Source organism: Paramormyrops kingsleyae, chromosome 15 (assembly GCF_048594095.1).
Source record: "Paramormyrops kingsleyae isolate MSU_618 chromosome 15, PKINGS_0.4, whole genome shotgun sequence".
Lineage (NCBI taxonomy): Eukaryota > Metazoa > Chordata > Actinopteri > Osteoglossiformes > Mormyridae > Paramormyrops > Paramormyrops kingsleyae.
The window spans coordinates 802731-825362 of record NC_132811.1 but is presented as its reverse complement, the minus strand read 5'-3'; the positions used below and the strand labels follow the sequence as shown (position 1 = coordinate 825362).

General features: G+C 46.3%; 2 protein-coding genes across 9 annotated transcripts; one reads left to right on the top strand and one right to left on the bottom strand.

The window, feature by feature from the left end:
* Nucleotides 1-245: 245 nt before the first annotated feature.
* Nucleotides 246-20647, bottom strand: LOC111860170 (uncharacterized). 8 transcript variants are annotated; one of them, XM_023843607.2, is made up of 14 exons: nt 20032-20647; nt 11790-11873; nt 8675-8726; nt 8443-8559; nt 6721-6866; nt 5975-6073; nt 5099-5230; nt 4206-4283; nt 3989-4039; nt 3569-3631; nt 3268-3334; nt 1671-2965; nt 1432-1479; nt 246-1220 (listed from the first exon to the last, which is right to left on the bottom strand). In XM_023843607.2, exons 4-13 carry the CDS (start codon nt 8528-8530, stop codon nt 1468-1470), a joined length of 2031 nt encoding a protein of 676 aa, XP_023699375.2. In that variant the 5' UTR covers nt 8531-8559; nt 8675-8726; nt 11790-11873; nt 20032-20647; the 3' UTR covers nt 246-1220; nt 1432-1467. The 8 variants fall into 8 exon arrangements, with proteins under 8 accessions (XP_023699375.2, XP_023699374.2, XP_072556077.1 ...); XM_023843606.2 differs by having other exon boundaries at nt 1432-1482; nt 3989-4036; nt 20032-20646; XM_072699976.1 differs by having other exon boundaries at nt 1432-1482; nt 20032-20645.
* Nucleotides 18363-20037, top strand: LOC111860171 (prostaglandin E2 receptor EP4 subtype-like). The gene is made up of 2 exons (XM_023843608.1): nt 18363-19394; nt 19504-20037. The coding sequence occupies exons 1-2, from the start codon at nt 18618-18620 to the stop codon at nt 19732-19734; spliced, it is 1008 nt and encodes a 335-aa protein (XP_023699376.1). The 5' UTR covers nt 18363-18617; the 3' UTR covers nt 19735-20037.
* Nucleotides 20648-22632: the final 1985 nt, after the last annotated feature.

The following is a 22632-nucleotide window of genomic DNA, read 5'->3' as shown; positions in this document are numbered from 1 at the left end:
TATGAGAGACACGTCCTGTGTCGTGATACGTGTGTGACCGCAGCAGTGCCCCCCCCCCCCCCGCAGTAAAGGCGTCAGGCAGCGGCTTACCGAAGCATTTTCTATACGTACTTGGGACCCGAACACACGTTTTTGAAATTTCCAGCTTGTTAAGCACTTTAATTGATTTTTTTTTATTATTGTTTTATAATAATGACGTTTTTTGCAATTTTTAGTTTGTGCTGTGATTCAAATAAAGACAACCATCTCCGTGTTCCTTTATTCCTGTGTACAGTCATTCACATCACGACCACTGTGTCTGGAAAGTGACAAAAAGGTAAGCTATCATTGCGGCGCTAAAGACGTGAAAAGTTTGGATGCACCTACATGAAAAAGTTACTGTAGGCGCACCAGCGCAACCAGTGCAAGAAATTAGTCTGGAGCCTGTAAGGGTCTGTATCTTAGAAATGGGAAAGGAGATTTTTGTCTTGTTTCATGTAAAATGTATAGAGTTCTGAGTGTGGTGTTGGATGCCAGCTTCACCAATGTAGGGGTGTCAGACAGTAAACCTTCTTGTTTGAAGGAAAGAACGGCAGCCCATCTGGCCGGCACAACGCCGATCACGTCGCCAGTGTTTGATAAAAGCACTGATCGCTGATCACTCTGTCACTCTCATCCATGTAATCTAATAAATACAAACTTATTATTGACAATTAAACAAATGCACGATCTGTCTTAAATATTTTATCATCATTTTTCCACCAAATCTCCTGGTGAGGATTATAATGACATTTTCAGAATTTGAACACCAAATATAACCTATAAATCGTATCCATCAAACCATCATTTTCCCAGTTGATTATCTCTCTATTTATGAAATATTTATCATACAGTTTAATTCTGTTTAATTCCACAGAAAGTAACCATTGATGTAATGCTGTTTTAAAATGAACGTCACCTTAACCGCGTATTAAAAAAAAAAAAATCCCATAATGAACCCATGTTGTAATTGCTGATCCTGGCTTGAATCACAGGGGTATGGAGTTCCCCCGGGAAGGGGTGGGGGGCAAGGCTGGCGCTCTGAGCTGCAGGAGGTGATACACGTGACCTGCCAGCGTGTGCATGCTCCATGCAGCACTGTTAATAAGTAAATAAAATCAGAAACCAATATTTGTATTAAAAATAACTCTGAAGGCACCCCCCCCCATCACGTCATTCCTCTACTGCATTCCGTAAGGAGTCTGTGGAGAACAATGGGACAAATTAATGGCTGTATGTCATTATTTGCAGTTTTGTACATTTAGACAATAAGACAACAGTTATAACAGTTATAGTATAAAGTGTAAGTATGGTTATTTATTTTCTAACTTTTTATAATATTTCATGTCCATTTATTACTAACTGAGTTCTCAAACACCAAAGTGTGGTTCTGTACTGTACAGTGATAATTACCATAATGTTTTTCTGTTATCTTCCATGTTGTATTATTTATCCAAAGGTCTGCTGTTGAAGACATTAGAAACCAACAATGAAGAGAGTAAAAAGAGAACAATTTTAATTCAGTACAATATTTATCTTAAAGAAGATCCTTTGCCAGATTTGCTGCATTACAATAAACCGTTTAAATCTATATAAAAAAGCCTGTGTTTCTGACTGACTGCAGATGTAAAGAGCGGCAGGCAGAGACATACCGGCTGCAGACCTGCTTGTGCTGGATGGTTCTGCAGCGCTGCATGTTGGTCAGACGTTGAGGCCACACTGAGTTGTGGGAACATCATTTCTCCAGAGCTGGAGACTTCGCCAACAGTAGCGAAGAAGCCGGCTGTCACCCGGGCCATCGACCCAGCTGGCTGAGTCCACAAGCCAAGCGGCTGTGTACCTGTTTGTGGCTCCATGCTGGGCTGACCCCTTCCAGACACAGTCTGCTGCTGATCCCAGGAGCCAGGGGATCCCAGTGATGTGACACTGGGCCGTCCTGCTGAGCCATAGGGGCCAAGGGACCCCGGTGATGGGGTACTGGGCTGCCCTGATGAGCCCCAGGGGCCAGGGGACCCCGGTGATGTGACACTGGGCTGTCCTGATGAGCCCCAGGGGCCAAGGGACCCCGGTGATGTGACACTTGGCTGTCCTGCTGAGCCATAGGGGCCAAGGGACCCCGGTGATGTGACACTGGGCTGTCCTGCTGAGCCCCAGGGGCCAGGGGACCCCGGTGATGTGACACTGGGCTGTCCTGCTGAGCCCCAGGGGCCAAGGGACCCCGGTGATGTGACACTGGGCTGTCCTGCTGAGCCATAGGGGCCAAGGGACCCCGGTGATGTGACACTGGGCTGTCCTGCTGAGCCCCAGGGGCCAGGGGACCCCGGTGATGTGACACTGGGCTGTCCTGCTGAGCCATAGGGGCCAAGGGACCCCGGTGATGTGACACTGGGCTGTCCTGCTGAGCCCCAGGGGCCAAGGGACCCCAGTGATGTGACACTGGGCTGTCCTGCTGAGCCCCAGGGGCCAAGGGACCCCGGTGATGTGACACTAGGCTGTCCTGCTGAGCCCCAGGGGCCAAGGGACCCCGGTGATGTGACACTGGGCTGTCCTGCTGAGCCCCAGGGGCCAAGGGACCCCGGTGATGTGACACTGGGCTGTCCTGCAGAGCCCCAGGGGCCAAGGGACCCCGGTGATGTGACACTGGGCTGTCCTGCTAAGCCCCAGGGGCCAAGGGACCCCGGTGATGTGACACTGTGCTGTCCTGCTGAACCCCAGGGGCCAAGGGACCCCGGTGATGTGACACTGGGCTGTCCTGCTGAGCCCCAGGGGCCAAGGGACCCCGGTGATGTGACACTGGGCTGTCCTGCTGAGCCCCAGGGGCCAAGGGACCCCGGTGATGTGACACTGGGCTGTCCTGCAGGGCCCCAGGCTGTTAGATTGGCCTTTGCTGACTGGCCCAAAAAGCCTGTTGCTGAACAAGAGGTCCAGTGAGTTGGTGCTAGAGATGCTTCAAACAAGAGAGAACACATTTCAATGCCCCAATACTGAAAAACTTCATCTAAATGTTTCATATTTCAATCAATAAAAAAAACAAAAGCTAAACTTTGGTTCAATCCCAGTAATTTAACAAGATGTGTGTTAAATTACTGGGATTGAACCAAAGTTCAGGTTTTGTTTTTTTCTATTCACGAACTGAATGAATTTCTGGCAATATCTTGTTGATAATAAGACACATTAAATGACTAAATCACAAACACTTTTCTGCATAAGAAGCTGGGGATATAAGTGTATAATATATAGATATATCACCTGCTTCCAAAGTTGAAGTTGCAGGCGTTCCATTGAAGACACTGTTAAGCTCATCTTGACATGAAGTCTGTGAACACAAAGCTTACTGATGTAGACTGGAATGATTTTTGCTGAAAAATGCAATCATGGCCGTTTCCTATATAGAAGGTGATACATTCCAGGGATATTAAGATGGGAATTTTACAGCAAGTTCCGCTCAAAAAGAATGGAAGAAAACCACATGGACAGGGCTTCAGTCTTAAGATATGTTTTACAGCTGGCAGATCAGGGCTAAGGAAGTTCGTACATGGCTTGGACCTACCAAGGCAGAAAGCTGAGCTGGAGAAGAAGGCAGAGGATTGAAGAGATCTATGACGTCAAGGCCCTTATAAATTAGAAAATATAAAATGCATGTCAACTTTTCTTCAAAAAAAGTAGTGTGTTGTGACACTAATTACGAGTTTTCGTTACACACGGGCACCAGACCATGTGACTCCAAAAATGTACATCTTGTCTGATTGCATCTACATCCCTGCTCACGGTGCACGGTCTCAGTCGTGCAGAAGCCTCAGCGGCTCACAGACTTTCAAAAGTGAGACTCAAGAGCCCCCCCCTCTGCAGCTTAAAAGGAGCAAGACATTTGCTAAATTTACACACCCCCACAACACATTGGATCACAAAGAAAGGTCATGTTACGAAAATGCGTCTGTGGACAGAACGGCAAAGTGAAATGAGAGCTCACCTTCGGTGGAATAGCCACATGCTCATCTAGAAGAAGGCAGGGACCATTCTGCTGAGAATGATTAAGAGATTCAAAAACATGCCTGACCAACATCATCTTCGTATAGTAACTATACTTTTCATGGAAAATGTAACCCATGCAATGAAAGACAGACCGCACTGGAAAGTAAACAAGAACAGGTTTAAGAACACGGTTATGGAGTCACATGGCTTCTTACTTGTGTGGACAACGTCTCTGATCTTTCAGCAGATGCTATCTGGAAGGCATCTTTTATATCTTCTATAACTGGATCAGCCTGTGAGGAGAGGCAGTACTGATGTGAACCGAGTAATGAATCACATAAAAAAAAAACCTAACCGTCCAATGACTCACATATTAAGACATGATTTTAGAAGACCGAGACTCATTTTAAAAAACAAAGAGTTACTTCACGAAATCCAGCATACATGACTTGTCTTAAGCCATCAGCCAGTTGGTGAATCGTGTTACAGGGCCGGAAGGTGCGTAGAATAAAGGAAAAAAAAAAAGTGATGTGTGGTTTCGTTGAAGACGTGTGACGATACACAAGGTAGAGATTCCTTCAGCTCTAGCTTGCGAAACAGTATTGATATTATTAATAATACAGAATTATTAAATCAGTAATTGTCTTTGCACATACAGGTGGAACAAAGAAAGACATTAATCCTGAAGAGCTGCTTTAAATGCCTGGTGTCTCAAACTGATAACTCGTCCCCTTTGTGTAACTTTTAACAGGCTTTGTGTTCTTCAATGGCGTGACCCCCTCACCTCATTCGGAGGTGGCTCTGCCTCAATGGCGTGACCCCCCCTCATCTCATTCGGAGGTGGCTCTGCCTCAATGGCGTGCCCCCCCCTCATCTCATTCGGAGGTGGCTCTGCCTCAATGGCGTGCCCCCCCCCCACTCGGAGGTGGCTCTGCCGGGCCTGCCCATGTGTCACATGTCTCCTACATGCCTTCTAGTGACGTTTTAAACGAGCCTCAAACATGAACCCCGCAGATGATTGTGATCTATTTTGCTCACGGCTCTGGACGCAGCTGTGATAGGAGGAGAATTCAGTGGAGCGGCATGCTGCCCAGATCCAGCTACTCACTAAATTGGCCATCTTGATGAAGAACAACTTGAAGGTTCCCTCGTGTGCATAGACGTAGGAGAAGGCTCTGGGCTGGGAGTCGTCCTTTTTCACAGAGCTGATCCTCTCCAGCTCGTGCTTGTGCTCCACTGCCTGAGATGCATAGCACAGCTGTGAGCTTCTCCTTCATTCATTCTTTAACCTCCAAAGTCTGGCTAAATCAGGGTAACTTGACAGCATTACAGTGCTCTACACTGTAAATAGGGCAGTAAACAGCCTTCGCACCAGTTTGTAGACTCTGCGATGTGAACTTAGGGCTCCCTCTATCAGTGACTGCATGTCTTCCGTTGCAAATAATTAATTCAAAAGTGTTATGCAAATATGACGCCTGATACAGTCGTCATTCACGCGATGCTCACGAGTTACTAGTAGTTTGCAGGAAGCCAATGAGTTGCTCGAATAACACTTTTTAGAAATAGGATCAGTTATGGAAATTTTGCATTCTTTTTAAATTCTGCTTTTACATGTGTACATTGTGGCAGTACAAAAGAAGTTCTCTTTGTGTCAGGTGTTGAGTGTCATGCTCTATTTCACATTGTCCCTCACACAGAACACCCTAAATCTCAACATTCCAGGATTTCAGGAAGTATGACTCCCAGGTAAGAAGCAGTACAGGAGACAGAGGACATGAACAAAAGTCTGCTTGGTTAACTATGCAAAGGGCAAACATGTTTTCACACTGTCTGCATTAAATATATCCAAACTAACCTAATTACTTGATATCAAAACATTTTGTTATGTATGTAAATATTAAGACACACTAATTTGGAAACGACTTTATCTATACACTGAACTGCAGAAGCAGCTTATCTCCCTGCTGCCTGGCCCAGCGCTCACCCCGGTCTTCTCATCGATGATTCGGACGCAGGTGTCGGAGACTTTCAGCCACACCCTTTGCTTGTGAAGTCCTCGCTGGCGCGCTGCTATCTCCTGGCCCTTTGGACAGCAGAGTCACGCTTAGATCATGTCGACGGCAATGCCTGAAGTAGCATACAGACCCTGATGCCACATAAAGTGTCTCTGTGGAGACCCTTGGAATCAGCTGTTTCATGGTGCTAAGAACATTCCTGCAAAATGCTGTACTATGGGATGTATATGATTGCTATAGACGGTGACGTTCTCCTACACAGTCTTCTAATGGAATGAGTGGACTTTGGGCAAAGTTATTTCATACTGTAACCCTCATTTAGAACCCAGAGAAGCTTTTATGGCCAAACCAACCACTGGGGGGTGTCATATACTTCAGGCCAGACCTCAGGTCTGCTGCTAATGTGCTTTGGCTCCACATACAGTAACTGCCGTTAGCTTTGCATGTAGCTGTGAGATTCAATACAGTTAAATTATTATTATTATTATTATTATTATTAGAAGACTAACAAACGATGGTGAGATCAAGCAACTTCTTATCTCCCAAACTTTCCAGGACCACTATTATGATCCAGCTACAGTCTTTAACGGAGACCACCCACACAGCCCTTCACACCTTGCTTGTGTTCAGTGTCTCTACTGAATGTAGGGTCTGTGTCTCCTCAGGAAGTTCTAAGATGACCTGCACAGCTCCTAGCTGGACGGCGGGGCTCTACCTTCAGCTTCATCATGGAATCCAGGCACATTTTGTCACCCTGGGCTTCAGCCACGTCGTCCACACCGATGAGTTTGGCCTTGTAGCGTACCCCATCTCCCTGGAAACGCTGTGCCAGGTAGTCTGGGCTCTTCTCACTGACGGAGGCTGTAAACGGCAGAGCACACCAGTGCCTAGTGAAAGGACTTTGGCAAATAAGAGGATTTAGATGCTCTTGGACATTCAGGTGTTTGATTTGAGGTATGAGTCAGTGATCTGTAAAGAGAGAAGAATTATCATGCCTGGTACTGTTTCTGTGTGATAAATTCAGTATTTGGGTTATCTGGTCCATGGGACATGGTGGACTGGAGGGTGTGTGCAGTAGCACTCTGGTTGTTGCCACTTCCATGTGTACTTCCGCGAGAACTGTCTCGGGGCAAAGCTTTCTGTCACACGAGTGTCCACTGTCACTGACACAGTGGGCTGTCATAGAGAAACACCCTGCATTCACTGTCCCTAAGCATAAGAAGCATGTGACAGAGTTCCCAGCCCCCTGGGGGGGAGGTCATACCCCCGAAGCGGACACATCAGAGTGGACAGTGCGGTGATACCAGAGATCCCATCAGTGTCTCTACTGAATCCATGCAATCCATGAGATCCATGCAAACACAGAACTAAACACACAACCTTACAAAGTCCGATCTGCAGTCTCATTCGGTGACACCCTTCCAATATTGTCCAGTATAACACTTACCAATTAACTAATTAATACCATGTGTATCACCTGATATAACTGAAGTATTCCCATTAGTAAATAAAAAGAACAGTTAAATTCCGCTGGGGTACGGAAAAGCCCAGTTCCTGATATGTAGCTGAGGACGGCATCAGCAAATGTGCTGAGACCTCATGACCAACGGTGCAGGTACATGCAGTTACCCCTCTGCTGTGTGTTCTGCGATTCTAAGTATTTTTTTGATTACATGTTTATTTCCTTTTTATCTCAGGAACAGAAGTGAAATAATTTTAGGTTTGCATATCTACTTCAATTTAATATTTACAATATACACAAGAACAACATCATTCATTGTTCTCTACATAAGCACCAGCCTGCTTCCAGAAAAAGCATGTGGCAGGTCAATAAATGTAAATATAAACTAAAAGGGTATGAAAATCTAACTCATTTAATACGTGCAGTAAAAGAGAACTCTGCTCCTGTCGGTTAATATCTAACCTGCTTTTTAAGCACTTTTTGTTCAAGGAAACAGCAGAACACTTTTGGTGTCTGTTTCAAACAAGGTGTTATATACGCAGAAAACACTTAAGTTTTTACAGATGATTTATATGGCAAAAACCTTTAGTCAGTTTTAATTCGGAATCCATCGTTCACTTTAGATTTGTGTGAAAAAAGCAGAGCTACCAGGCATCTTTTTGCTCGAAACACAGCTAAATATCATTAGGCCTATTTAAAATCCTCATTTTGTGCCTCACTTTCTTGACCAATATCGAAATTATCGATTCCTGTCCATCCATCTGCCTGAACCACTTACAGGGTCAGGTTGCCAGGTAGCTCAGTGTGCCAGGGCCTCTCTGTCACTGGGCTAACTCTCACACGCATGATCACACACCATGTCACACACGTTTTTAGGGAAACCTCCACTCGCAGCTTGTTATTGCCAGGAAACGCATGCAGACCTCGGCAGGCACACGCAGATGTCGTATGAGGCCCAACCACACAGTTTCTCACCTTTTTTGTTGGGGGGGCGGCCCTTGGTCGTTCCCTGTTCCTGGGCGGCATTACTGACGGCTGCTTGGGAACCGTCTTCAGCTTGCATGGTGATGCAATTTACTCCTTAGCAAACTCCTGCCAGAATTTCACAGAAATTCACACTTGCTTTTTTTTCCAAAGGATAACTTCAAACCTACATCCTAATTGGAAATAAAGATGCTGTAAGATTTGCCACATGGAGATACCTCACCTGAAGGATGTGTCTTCTGGGTCCCTTCTGCTGTCAGCAGCATTTTGAGAATCTTTTGGGCAAAGGTTACAGTGTAAGCATTTCTGGTGACACATTAACATCCTGTGTGCATTGCACACATGTATAACAGTGATGTTTACTATTAAATTGCACACTCAAATACATCTGCAGAATGGATCAGGCACATAGTCACGTAGGAAAATAGAAGGTTTGGACCGATCAGGCATGTAGCCAGGTAGTAAAACTATGATTCCCCCCCCCACCACACACACACTACTGGAATTTATTTCTGGCTACAGGCCTTAGACTGGATGAATGCGAATTCACTGCAAAAAATAGCAAACGGAGTGTTAAGCAGGACACAACTGGATGAGTATTATCTGTAATAGGTCTTGTGTTGTTTGGTGACCAGATAATCCACCCATTTTCTATAACTGTTTATTTGAAATAGGGCCACAGTGACCCAGCAGCCTATCCTAGAGGGCAGTGATCACAGGGCACTGATCACGGGGCACTGATCACTGAGCACTGATCACTGGGCACTGCCCACATTTTTCTGTTATACACAGTGTTGTGTGACAGTCCACCATTATAATTTTAAAAGTAAGCACAGTGTATCCACAGATAATGTGCACATACAATGATCAGCGGCAGATCTACTATGTGTGATATCTGCGGCCATTGGGCTCTCCACAACATTGACAGATTGCTTTGATGAAGAACAAGTGCTGTTATCATTTCATGCCTTAAATGCGCACAATGGGGGTTAAGACTCCTGTGTGCAAAACATTGCTGGTCCGATTCCTGCTCCCAGCATATCAGCTACACCAGCATTAGGCCCTTGAGTAAGACCCTTAAACATAACTACTCCAGGGATCCTAAACACTAACCAACCCTGCGACCAGACTTCACTCTCACCTGTGTCTCTGCGGAGACCAAGGTGGGTGTTGTGAAAAAAGGAACTTCTGGCATAAGGGTTATTAAAATACAACAATAATAATAAGATGTTGGCTAGCTGGCTAGATAGCTATCGCATAGATTACTATGAAAAGCAAATTTTTGGCTGTACACTTGGCCAGTCATTTACTTATTTTGTTTCTTTTCCAAATCTTGACAGAAATTGGACGTCATACTAGCCATCTCAGTCAGCGATGCTGTGCGGTATTCACATTACGAGGTGTGCTAGCACAGACACTCCTTATGGCCGTCTCAGTTCGCGATACTGTGCGGTATTCACATTACGAGGTGTGCTAGCGCAGAAACTCCTTATTGCCGTCTCAGCGATGCTGTGCGGTATTCACATTACGAGGTGTGCTAGCACAGACACTCCTTATGGCCGTCTCAGTCAGCGATGCTGTGCGGTATTCACATTACGAGGTGTGCTAGCACAGACACTCCTTATGGCCGTCTCAGTCAGCGATGCTGTGCGGTATTCACATTACGAGGTGTGCTAGCGCAGAAACTCCTTATTGCCGTCTCAGCGATGCTGTGCGGTATTCACATTACGAGGTGTGCTAGCACAGACACTCCTTATGGCCGTCTCAGTCAGCGATGCTGTGCGGTATTCACATTACGAGGTGTGCTAGCACAGAACCTCCTTATGGCCGTCTCAGTTCGCGATACTGTGCGGTATTCACATTACGAGGTGTGCTAGCACAGAAACTCCTTATGGCCGTCTCAGTTAGCGATGCTGTGCGGTATTCACATTACGAGGTGTGCTAGCACAGAACCTCCTTATGGCCGTCTCAGTTCGCGATACTGTGCGGTATTCACATTACGAGGTGTGCTAGCACAGAAACTCCTTATGGCCGTCTCAGTTAGCGATGCTGTGCGGTATTCACATTAAGAGGTGTGCTAGCACAGACACTCCTTATGGCCGTCTCAGTCAGCGATGCTGTGCGGTATTCACATTACGAGGTGTGCTAGCGCAGAAACTCCTTATGGCCGTCTCAGTCAGCGATGCTCTGCGGTATTCACATTACGAGGTGTGCTAGCGCAGAAACTCCTTATGGTTTATGTAGCAAACTGGATAATCGCTGAGTAACGGCATCACACAGGATCAGTTTACAAGCACACTGACCAGACTTGGAATTATAGTACAGTGGTCATAGATTACAGCCATAGAACAGAATTACAGGCTTTCTCCCCCATTGACTACTTACAAGTACATTTTTCCTATTGACTGTGGAATTTTTCTTACTACAACTAATGACATCTGATATATAGAACGTCAGCTACCTTAATTAGGAAGAGTAAGCATTGTCTGATTTATTTACTGTTATGAATGCATAAGAACATAAGAAATTTACAAACGAGAGGAGGCCATTCGGCCCATAGAGCTCGCTTGGGGAGAACTTAACTAATAGCTCAGAGTTGTTAAAATCTTATCTAGCTCTGATTTAAAGGAACCCATGGTTTTAGCTTCCGCTACACTAGCAGGAAGACTATTCCATACTCTAACTACACGCTGTGTAAAGAAGTGCTTCCTCAAATTTGTTTTAAAATGTTCTCCCGCTAATTTCCACTTATGGCCACGAGTTCTAGTATTTAGACTAATATTGAAATAGTCATTTGGCTGAACAGCATCCAGACCCGTTAGAATCTTATAGACCTGAATCATATCCCCCCTTAGTCTCCTTTGCTCAAGGCTAAACAGATTCATCTTACAATTATAACTGAAAGTCGCAATAATTTATAGTGATAACACACTGTGATGCGGCAGTATTGGAGTGGTTAGATAATGGATGGATGGATGGTACAAATGTACTTTGGATACATAAAATACATTTTATGTTTTTCAATTATCTTCAGAGATATCCCTCTAGATATCCCTCTTGTGGGGGGGGGGGGGGGGGGGGGGGTTAAGACACAGGAAATGTGACCTACAAAGCGTGAGATGACACTGTGAGAATCCTAACTGCCTGAGGCATTCTGTTTGTGTAACATGTTTATATAATATTGTGTGTACGTGCCTCATTACCACTTAGTAAGTAAGGCCAGTTCAGTTTGACCTCGTCTCAGGCACCGCGGCCGATGCCTGGACCTGCACCATGTTGCCCAGTCCAAGGCCCCCCATACCAGGACGGGAGGGGTAGCGGATGGGATGGCAGCCCACCTGAAGGCCCACGAACATGATAGAGCGCAGGAGAGACACCAGCCAGCCTGACTGCAGAAGGAGGAGCAGACAATAATCACCAATCTGCGAATAACAGAACAGCATTAAGGTCTCCTTTATTACAGAGAGATGATGAAAATGTTTGTTACTGGAAGAGAGTGAGAGCATCGTGAACAGTCATGGAAACCACAACAAAACCAGATATTTTTAACAATTTGTTTTGGGTTTGAGATATTAAATATTTGCATTATCTTGCATTTATTTCATGCATAAATAGTCTTGATATAAGTAACGTACACTGTGTTGTTTAAAAAGAGATTAGTCTTCAATATTAAAATATTTTGCTGCTGGGAAAAATTATTTTAGGAAAAGCATATCCCGTGGTCACAGACAAAAATGTAAACACTTTTCTGGTAGGAGTATACAACACTACTGAAATATCCACTTTACAGTTAGCAATACACACCACATTTATCAGGTCTCCTTTCCAGATGAACGAGGCTCATGGTGCCACTTCATTGAATGACATGAGGCTCACAGCCGTGTGGCTTTAGGGTTAGGTTTAGGTTTAGGTTTAGGTTTAGGCTTAGAGCAATTATCTGTAATGATCTTCCGAACACAGAAAGCCGGCCGACACACTAACATGCCCTCCAGCTTAATTTTAACCTCCCAGCTCATTCATTCCTTCAGTCACGGTCTGTCTGTTTGTGTGGGGCGCCCCCTAACCTCCTGGCACAGCCTGTAGGCATACAGTGACCCTGCAGTCTGTCTGTTTGTGTGGGACGCCCCCTAACCTCCTGGCACAGCCTGTAGGCATACAGTGACCCTGCAGTCTGTCTGTTTGTGTGGGGCGCCCCCTAACCTCCTGGCACAGCCTGTAGGCATACAGTGACCCTGCAGTCTGTCTGTTTGTGTGGGACGACCCCTGCCTCCTGGCACAGCCTGTAGGCATACAGTGACCCTGCAGTCTGTCTGTTTGTGTGGGACGCCCCCTAACCTCCTGGCACAGCCTGTAGGCATACAGTGACCCTGCAGTCTGTCTGTTTGTGTGGGGCACCCCCTAACCTCCTGGCACAGCCTGTAGGCATACAGTGACCCTGCAGTCTGTCTGTTTGTGTGGGGCGCCCCCTAACCTCCTGGCACAGCCTGTAGGCATACAGTGACCCTGCAGTCTGTCTGTTTGTGTGGGGCGCCCCCTAACCTCCTGGCACAGCCTGTAGGCATACAGTGACCCTGCAGTCTGTCTGTTTGTGTGGGGCGCCCCCTAACCTCCTGGCACAGCCTGTAGGCATACAGTGACCCTGCAGTCTGTCTGTTTGTGTGGGGCGCCCCCTAACCTCCTGGCACAGCCTGTAGGCATACAGTGACCCTGCAGTCTGTCTGTTTGTGTGGGGCGCCCCCTAACCTCCTGGCACAGCCTGTAGGCATACAGTGACCCTGCAGTCTGTCTGTTTGTGTGGGGCGCCCCCTAACCTCCTGGCACAGCCTGTAGGCATACAGTGACCCTGCAGTCTGTCTGTTTGTGTGGGGCGCCCCCTGCCTCCTGGCACAGCCTGTAGGCATACAGTGACCCTGCAGTCTGTATGTTTGTGTGTGGCGCCCCCTGCCTCCTGGCACAGCCTGTAGGCATACAGTGACCCTGCACTGCATTAGTATTACAGTAGATGAAAAGATGGATACTTCTCACATTTTTTAACAAAGCCGTCTGCTATGGGCCCTCTGAAGTGCAGAGCAAGCACTGGGCCCAAGTCTGAGCGGTTGCTGAACAACCTGCCGGCTTCACTCCGGAGTGCCTGGAACCCACAGCTCTAACCCAGGCCCGTCAGTCCGGAGCGGCTCTAACCCACAGCTCTAACCCAGGCCCGTCAGTCCGGAGCGGCTCTAACCCACAGCTCTTACCCAGGCAGTCAGTCCAGAGCGGCTCTAACCCACAGCTCTAACCCAGGCCCGTCAGTCCGGAGCGGCTCTAACCCACAGCTCTAACCCAGGCCCGTCAGTCCGGACCGGCTCTAACCCGCGTCTATCAAGCCAGAGTGGCTTCCTCTGATCAGCTCAAACCAACTGGATAAGAGGCAACAAATTGGGCTAAAAAACAAACAGTCAGCAGTGGTGAGAATGTACCCAGCAGGATGCATTAATAATACCAGTGATGCCTTTTAGCTGCAAAAGCCCAAAGAGGCAGACATTAGATAATGAACGGACATATGACGTTAATCAGTAGATTCTATTGTGAGGACCATCTGTTTTATTTTGTCTTTTGTTTGCACAAATACACATAAATTAATGAACATTTAACAATGTCCCTTTGCAACAGCCTGTGTACATTTGAATGCTATCTGTCCTTCCCTTATCTAACGTATGCCTCTTTGGGTTTATACAACTAAAATGAATCACTATTATTATTAATGCATCCTGCGGAATAACAGTTTCGGGGGTGGGTCAGGTATCACATGCATCATGCTTATCCGCTTACACTCTTAGTGGAATTCTGCTCGTGTCACATGATTTTAAAAAATGTCTTCAGTTATATGAGATGGTCAGCCCTTCACCTGACCACTGTACTACACATTCATTGATGATACGATGACTTATGTCAGAGCCTTCTCTACTCCATGTTCGATCATGTGACTGCCTTTCCTCCACATTCAGGCACCATGGATTTAAGGCTCCTCCCCCCAGTGTTTGTACCGGCATGTCCTACATTACGTTTGCTGAACTGGCACTTAGAGATGAGTTTTTTGTTAGGAATCAGAATTTGAGGCAGCATAATGGCTGAGAAGATGGAATTCATGTCACAACATTTTATGGTTCAGTTTGCTTATGGACGTGAGCACACAGAATGTCACCTCCATCCCAGCCGCACACAGCGCTCCACCTTCAATCCACCTCCACCTCCATCCACCTCCATTCCACCTCCATCCCAGCTGCACACAGCGCTCCACCTCCAATCCACCTCCATTCCACTTCCATCCCAGCCGCACACAGCGCTCCACCTCCAATCCACGTCCACCTCCATCCACCTCCATTCCACCTCCATCCAAGCCGCACACAGCGCTGCACCTCCAATCCACCTCCACCCACCTCCACCTCCACCCACCTCCATCCCAGCCGCACACAGCGCTCCACCTCCAATCCACCTCCATCCACCTCCATTCCACCTCCATCCCAGCCGCACACAACGCTCCACCTCCAATCCACCTCCACCCACCTCCATTCCACCTCCATCCCAGCCGCACACAGCGCTCCACCTCCATTCCACCTCCATCCCAGCCGCACACAGCGCTCCACCTCCAATCCACCTCCATCCACCTCCATTCCACCTCCATCCCAGCCGCACACAGCGCTCCACCTCCAATCCACCTCCACCTCCATTCCACCTCCATCCCAGCCGCACACAGCGCTCCACCTCCAATCCACCTCCACCTCCACCCACCTCCATTCCACCTCCATCCCAGCCGCACACAGCGCTCCACCTCCAATCCACCTCCACCTCCATTCCACCTCCATCCCAGCCGCACACAGCGCTCCACCTCCAATCCACCTCCACCTCCATCCACCTCCATTCCACCTCCATCCCAGCCGCACACAGCGCTCCACCTCCAATCCACCTCCACCCCCATCCACCTCCATTCCACCTCCATCCCAGCTGCACACAGCGCTCCACCTCCACCCACCTCCATCCCAGCTGCACACAGCGCTCCACCTCCAATCCACCTCCACCCACCTCCATTCCACCTCCATCCCAGCCGCACACAGCGCTCCACCTCCAATCCACCTCCACCCACCTCCATCCCAGCCGCACACAGCGCTCCACCTCCAATCCACCTCCATTCCACCTCCATCCCAGCCGCACACAGCGCTCCACCTCCAATCCACCTCCACCCACCTCCATTCCACCTCCATCCCAGCTGCACACAGCGCTCCACCTTCAATCCACCTCCATTCCACCTCCATCCCAGCTGCACACAGCGCTCCACCTCCAATCCACCTCCACCTCCATCCACCTCCACCTGCAGCTCCACACATCGTGTATTTAAATCCTCTTCAAGTTTCCTATGTTCTCACAACACTGTAATTCACACACAATGGCCAACTTTATTAGGGGCACCTAGCTAGTACCAGGTAGAACCCACTTTGTCTCCAGAATTGCTTCATGGGTAGATAAGTTCTGTTTAGAGAAATGCCACTGATGAGATGTTTCTTGGCCATTGCATCATTCTTTGTGAACTCTAGACAGTGTAAGAGGTGAAAATCCCGGCTGGTGGCTCCAGTCAGAACATGCGGCTCCTGCAGTCACACCTCACTCTACAATCACGTATATTAGGCGCTGTAATGCGTCAAAGCCAGCAGGCTGTTTGCATTAACAGGCAGCTGTACTGGATGAAGTGACCACAGTATATGTTATCTTTGGCAACTGTACAAAGAAAAGGACGCCAAGAATAAAACTGGACATTACTGTGCAGTGTTTGTTAAAGACAAAAGGCCGTCATGAGAAAATATTAAGTAAAGAGAACGGGGTCCTCATATTTAAAATGCTACAGAGCTGAGATACATTCAAGCCGATGCCGTGCGTGAACATCAGGCAGCGAGCCAGCCAGCACCGTGAAAGACAAATGTCACCTGAAACAGCTGAATTATGTGGCTGCATCTAATCAAAGAGCAAACATTTTAATGCATCATCTGCAGCAGACGTTAAAAGGCTACTTATCACTGCTTATGATCAGGCAGTCAAGGCAGATGGATGGTTCCCTGAAACACATTCATGCTGTTAGCTGGAGACGCCATGGAAAACATCTGCCTACGGGCCAATCACCAAAGGGGGGGTGCAGCAGACAGGCAGGGAGGGGGGGGGATGGCTACCCTGTGCGGAGGCAGTGACATAAATCAGCAACATTTTGGGTAAGTGGATAGACAGAAACAGGACATCAATCATGTACTTCAGAGCCAAGAAGATGCATAACACCAGACACTGATCCAAGGGACCAATAGTCATACAACTAATATCGAGGTATAGCAGCACTTTGAAAGGTTATAAAACATTGGCAGTTATAGGGTCCTGAAGTGACACTTCATGGTAAATGCTATTATATCTATGAAATCAACAGCCTGAAAGGAGTTTCACTGAAATTTCCAGAAGTCGGGTTTTCAGATGAAGGTGCAGTTTACTTTTATAATTGAACAGCTAACATACGCTACACATTGTTTTATTCTTGAAAGACACATATACGTATAAGTATCCTGATGTGTTGTTTCTATCATTGCCTACATGATCTCCCATAAGCAGTAATGCAGGGCTGCAGTGAGCTGGACGCTTCTCCCTGGAAAAGCAGAACACCTTCAACAGGCCACCAGTCCATCCCAGGCCCGTGATCACACACGCAGGCACATGACAGCCACCTGAGAGGCCCCACATCACCCCAGTGCCGACCCCCCAGGGGCCCCACATCACCACAGTGCCGACCCCCCCAGAGGCCCCACATCACCACAGTGCCGACCCCCCCAGAGGCCCCACATCACCACAGTGCCGACCCCCCAGGGGCCCCACATCACCCCAGTGCCGACCCCCCCAGGGGCCCCACACCACCACAGTGCCGACCCCCCCAGAGGCCCCACATCACCACAGTGCCGACCCCCCAGGGGCCCCACATCACCACAGTGCTGACCCCCCCAGGGGCCCCACACCACCACAGTGCCGACCCCCCAGGGGCCCCACATCACCCCATATATATATGAAGAATATTCAATCAAAACATGCAAACCTGAAGTTCTGCTTTTCCAAGCAAGGCAGCCCGGTAAGGACACCATCTTCTCACAGTCCGGGGGAGTAACCACACAGGCCTTTGGCTTTTTGCCTGTATACCTTAATAGGTACCTCTTGACAGTAAACAGAGCATCATAAATATCCCTGACCATTCTAAAAAGTGGTTTTACTGTAAACACAGGGGAACAGACAGGCAGTTGGCACCAAGATCATTGACGTCTGTTAGGTTTCCTCCCTCCATTATGGTGTCATTTGCCTTATGATTTTCAACAGGAGATGAAGACAAAAATGTATTTATTAATCTCTGAACATGCACGACAATCTTCTCAAGTAACAAACTGAATTTCCTACCAAGGACCCTGATCAAACTGGCCAATCAGGACAGGCAAATTACTTCCAAGCTACTCAGAAAAATAAACTGCCAGTTACTGTCCTATATCAAGTTTACAAGCTTGAATACTTTAGAAATAAAAATATACCTTGTAAAATGTTTTTGCTTTTCAGTTTCTGACACTTGATTGGGCATTTGTGATTATTTTAATTTTCTGTCTGCCATTAAGTGTGTAAATCATTTTGTGCAAAGTTGATCAATCTTTATTCTGTTAGACTCTTTGCGGATAAGATTGGCCACCCCTGAGTTACACACTTGAATCATGCAGTTGTCAGCTAATTAAAAACTCTACCAGGCTCAGGAAAACTAGCGGTGGAAAGGAGAGAGCACGCGAACTCCGCTGGGCGGAGCCATTTCACCAGCATTACAATATATCCAGCGTGTTATTTTTGGCATTTCCATGGTTAAGTAATAGCCTACTTAACAGAAAATAGATAAAGTCTTAAGCGTAGGGCGGGTTCATAACGGGAAAACAAATCATTGCAAAGTTTAACTGCTGCGTAACATGCCTGGCAACCTTCATTACTGAACATCCAGCGTGAAATGCGGCGCATTTCCCAAGAGTGAGCAGCTTGCTTTTGGATAACCTGCATTGGTATTAAGCTACTTCACCGCATAGTGATTCTGAGTAATCTAAGGAGGGATTAGTCCCGGAGACGTTTTTGGACTTGTCGGGATGAATATAATGAATACAACGATTTTCAATGACACGCACGGGAAAATAGATGCCATGGCCGTTCCCGTTTTGATGTTCGGAGTCGGGGTGATGGGTAATGTCATCACAATAGCTGTGCTTTGCCGATCTAAACAAGAACGCCGAGAATCGGCTTTCTACACCCTGGTGTGCGGCTTGGCTGTTACCGATCTGTTAGGGACTTGTCTTGCCAGCCCCGTAACGATTGCAAACTACTTCGAACACCGCCTGGACGCCAACCACGCGCTGTGTGAATTCCACTCCTTCATTCTGCTCTTTTTTGGAGTGGCCGGACTGAGCATTATGTGCACGATGTCGGCTGAGCGTTATCTCTCAATTAACCACCCTTATACTTACCAGAGGTGGTACATTAACCACCACAGCGCGCGCCGTGGTCTGTTTGTAATTTACCTGCTAAACATTATATTTTGCAGCCTCCCGATGCTGGGCTTCAGTAAAATCATACCCCAGGAACCGGACACTTGGTGCTTCATCGACTGGAGGGCCCAGAATCATTTGCACGCCTTTTACTCTTACTTGTACGCCGCGGTGAACTCGCTGTTCATCTTATTGACCGTTGCTTGCAACGTAGCCGTGTGCGGGACGCTGGTCGTCATGCAGCGGAGGAAGACGCGACAGGTGTCGGCACGTGGAGGGAGCGACCAAAAGACGCTGCAGTCCTTGTCTGTGGAAATCGAAATGATGCTTCTGCTAATTGTGACTTCGGTGGTGGTTTTGGCTTGTTCGACCCCATTGGTGGTAAGAGACTATTATTCCTGCCACAAGGTCTTTTTCAACATTTATCACGGAATATTTTAAGACAAAATATGCCTCTTAAATCCTTAAAAGAGGCGCACTTTTCTTGCAGGTGTGTGTATTTGTTAACCAGATTCAATTGGCAGCCTGGAACAAGAATGTAGATCTGCTGGCTATTCGCATTGCCTCGGTGAACCCGATTCTTGACCCTTGGGTATATATCCTTCTGAGGCGGACGGTGTTCCACAAGGTCCTGGGCGCCTGGAAGCGCCTTTTCGGGGTGTGTAGGCGCGCCATCAGGCCGCAGGGGCCACCGCAGGTACCACCGTGCGTCATGGATTAAACCAGTCTCCAAAGTATCTCCTGCAGCCGTGAAACATCAGATCGTAAACCCTTTGAAGGTTCCCTGAACGCAGCCGCAACCGTTAATACTACCTTCATGGAAATGTAAAGCAATAGGCATACGCCATAGAAACTGTGTCCGTACCTGTGGAATGTGGGTATAGGCAAGGTCTGAGTTCAAATGGACGTCCGTCTATTAATGACGAAGCCGGCGGAACTTGTTGCACTGATTTAATAACTGTTAAAGTACAGATTTCACATAACCGAACTAAGGAATTCAGAACATTAAAAATCTTACCTGTTACAGCTTGTATTTCTTTGAAACATTTTTCAAACTATATAGAGTCATTGAATAAAGGCCATCTCGGACTATAAAATCGTTTGTTTATCAGAAAGCATAAAATTGACTGGCTACAGATTAGGGGAAGTGATCATTAGTCTAAGTTGATAAGTCCGTACATTGATGTGGTTTCAAATGAATGCAGTATTATTTGAATACACGAATAAGAACAAACCGGATCGGAACCGATTTAAATGTAAATTAAAAACAGTTCCTTCTAAAAACTGTGTGAAAGAAGTAATACGCATCCGTGCATATTTAGCGGGGCTAGAATAAGATTAATGCTCGATATACTGTTGTTCTGTCCGTTGTAATGCTTTTGAAGCCCGCCATAATTTTGAAATTGATATACCCACTTGCAAATAAACATACGTTATAAGATAGATGTTTAAATAAATGGCAGTTCTTCCCATAAAGAACTACTGTATCTTGTTTTCCTAAATTTCCTTGAGTGGTCCCTCGTACCCGATGTTCTGCATTTTAAGTGCTGTTTAATTGTATTGGTCATCAATTTAAACATCTACACACAAATAGTTTAATCGGATTCATCGAAGACCTGAAGGCTTCCGAAATGACGTTTAAAATTATGACAAAGAACTTTTGAAAACAGGCGTGTGACATGTAATATATTATTACTCATCCTGTATACATGAATAAAGTTATACTAAAATACCGCACGTCCTAAAAAATGTAGGTATTGCGTCAATTTATCCAGTTATGGTTGCGAAATCAAAATACATAAACCTGTACGGATCTGAAACGCACAACAAAAATAACACTGCTGGATTAAATTATAATCTTCCTATCTTGGGAAACTAGTACTACTATATGGTACTATTTCTATATGAAGCTGTCAATATTAGACCATGTTAAGTATTTTAACTCATCGATCAACAAGACAAAAGTAACTTTTGCAGAAGACTTTAATTTCATTCAAGCATTTAGTTGTCTCTGAAAAGTAATTTGAAACATGTCAACACCAGGCTAAATTTACATTCAAATTCAATTGTCTAAAATGTTATAACCCATGAGTATCATGTACATCTAAAATGCTTTTAAACTGCAATTGAAAATTGATTAACAATAATGGGAAATCATTTTCCAGCATCACAAAAGTAGCTCTCTGCTCTTTGACCACAAGGCTATTAAATGACGGAGTCATTTGGTCTGCAGCAGGTGGAACGTGCTACGCTTCAAATGCAGGAGCAATCACTCCAAAAGGTGATAGCAGATTGTTCTGTGAAACCGTGGATATTTTAGAAATACAATTGGAAACTTGAACGGTATTTAAAAACTCATCGTTGCAGAGAGGGATTTTCCCAAGATACTGCTCTGGAATGGGCAAAGCAGTGTTTCCCAACCCAGTCCTCAGGGAATCCCGGACAGTCCACGTTTTTGCTCTCTCCCAGCCAATCAGGAACACCGAATACCTGGGAAGAAAAAACGTGGACTGTCCGGGATTCCCCGAGGACTGGGTTGGGAAACACTGGGGTAAAGTACCCTCCAAACATCGCAGCTAGCAGGGACTAAATACTTCTACTACCTAAAAGGGATTTTAACTGGCACCAAAGCAGAAAGAACCTTCATCTTATCCCTGTCCTTAAAAAGAAGGCACAGTATTCACTGTCCTTGGAATATACGCAAATATAAGTCATGTGTAATTGTATAAATGAACATTCACATCAATACAGCAGATGTATGAACATGTTAGCTGTGTGTTACCAGCATTTCCCAGAATGCACCTCTGGTCTCCGAAGGTCACACTAATAGCCGACCCCTAAGATACCCTTACAGCTCACTGACAAGCCTGTAGCGGTTTGGTCGGCTGGCAGCCAGCGGCCACACGCCCTCACTGCGGCCTGGGAGAGACGGGCTGAAACAGGCAGCGGATAACAGCACAGAGAAGATCGAAGAGAAAATTGTTTGGAAAATGTTGGAAGCCGTGCGCTACTGCCTTTTCTTACTTACTGGTGCCATAGTGACATGCCAATAGTGAATTTACACAGTTAAACTACATTTATCATCTCAATCGCAGGGACTCCCAGTCTCTCAGTATGACAGGAGAAGTGCAAGCAGAGTATTGCACCAAAACACTGGCAGTTGAAAGTCAATATTTATCTCTGAAGAACAAATTTACTGGCTTCCAGACTTCCAAAAAAAAAAGTGTGCGTGTACACACACACACACACACACACACACACACACACACACTACACACACAAGCTGTGGGCATAAAAAAAATCAAAACAAAATAGACGATTCAAAACCGTGAGATATTTAAAGTGTGCAATATTGCACGTTGCAAAAAACTGAACTAATATTTATTTATAGAAGTGATAGTCCATTATATAAAACATGCCCCATTATAAAAAAATAAAAACACTGTAAGCCTTCAGATAGAAGTATACTTAATACACCCAAGTTGAACAACATTCCTTATTTCATTACAGGAAAACAAACGCCATTTGACTGTCAATTATTCTTCAAGCTACAAACTAACACCAAACAAATCATTATTTTTCCCACATATAACAAAACATGACAGAGACCTGTACTTCA

What these genes read in the sequence shown, in the direction of transcription:
- LOC111860170 (XM_023843604.2), bottom strand. Translation starts at nt 8,530, where the DNA reads ATGCAAGCTGAAGACGGTTCCCAAGCAGCCGTCAGTAATGCCGCCCAG. An exon ending in ATTCCATGATGAAGCTGAAG is followed by an intron (nt 6,074 to 6,720) that starts GTAGAGCCCCGC and finishes TGCTGTCCAAAG; the next exon opens with GGCCAGGAGATAGCAGCGCG. An exon ending in CAGCTCAGCTTTCTGCCTTG is followed by an intron (nt 3,335 to 3,568) that starts GTAGGTCCAAGC and finishes TTGTGTTCACAG; the next exon opens with ACTTCATGTCAAGATGAGCT.
- LOC111860171 (XM_023843608.1), top strand. Translation starts at nt 18,618, where the DNA reads ATGAATATAATGAATACAACGATTTTCAATGACACGCACGGGAAAATA. An exon ending in CTTGTTCGACCCCATTGGTG is followed by an intron (nt 19,395 to 19,503) that starts GTAAGAGACTAT and finishes CTTTTCTTGCAG; the next exon opens with GTGTGTGTATTTGTTAACCA.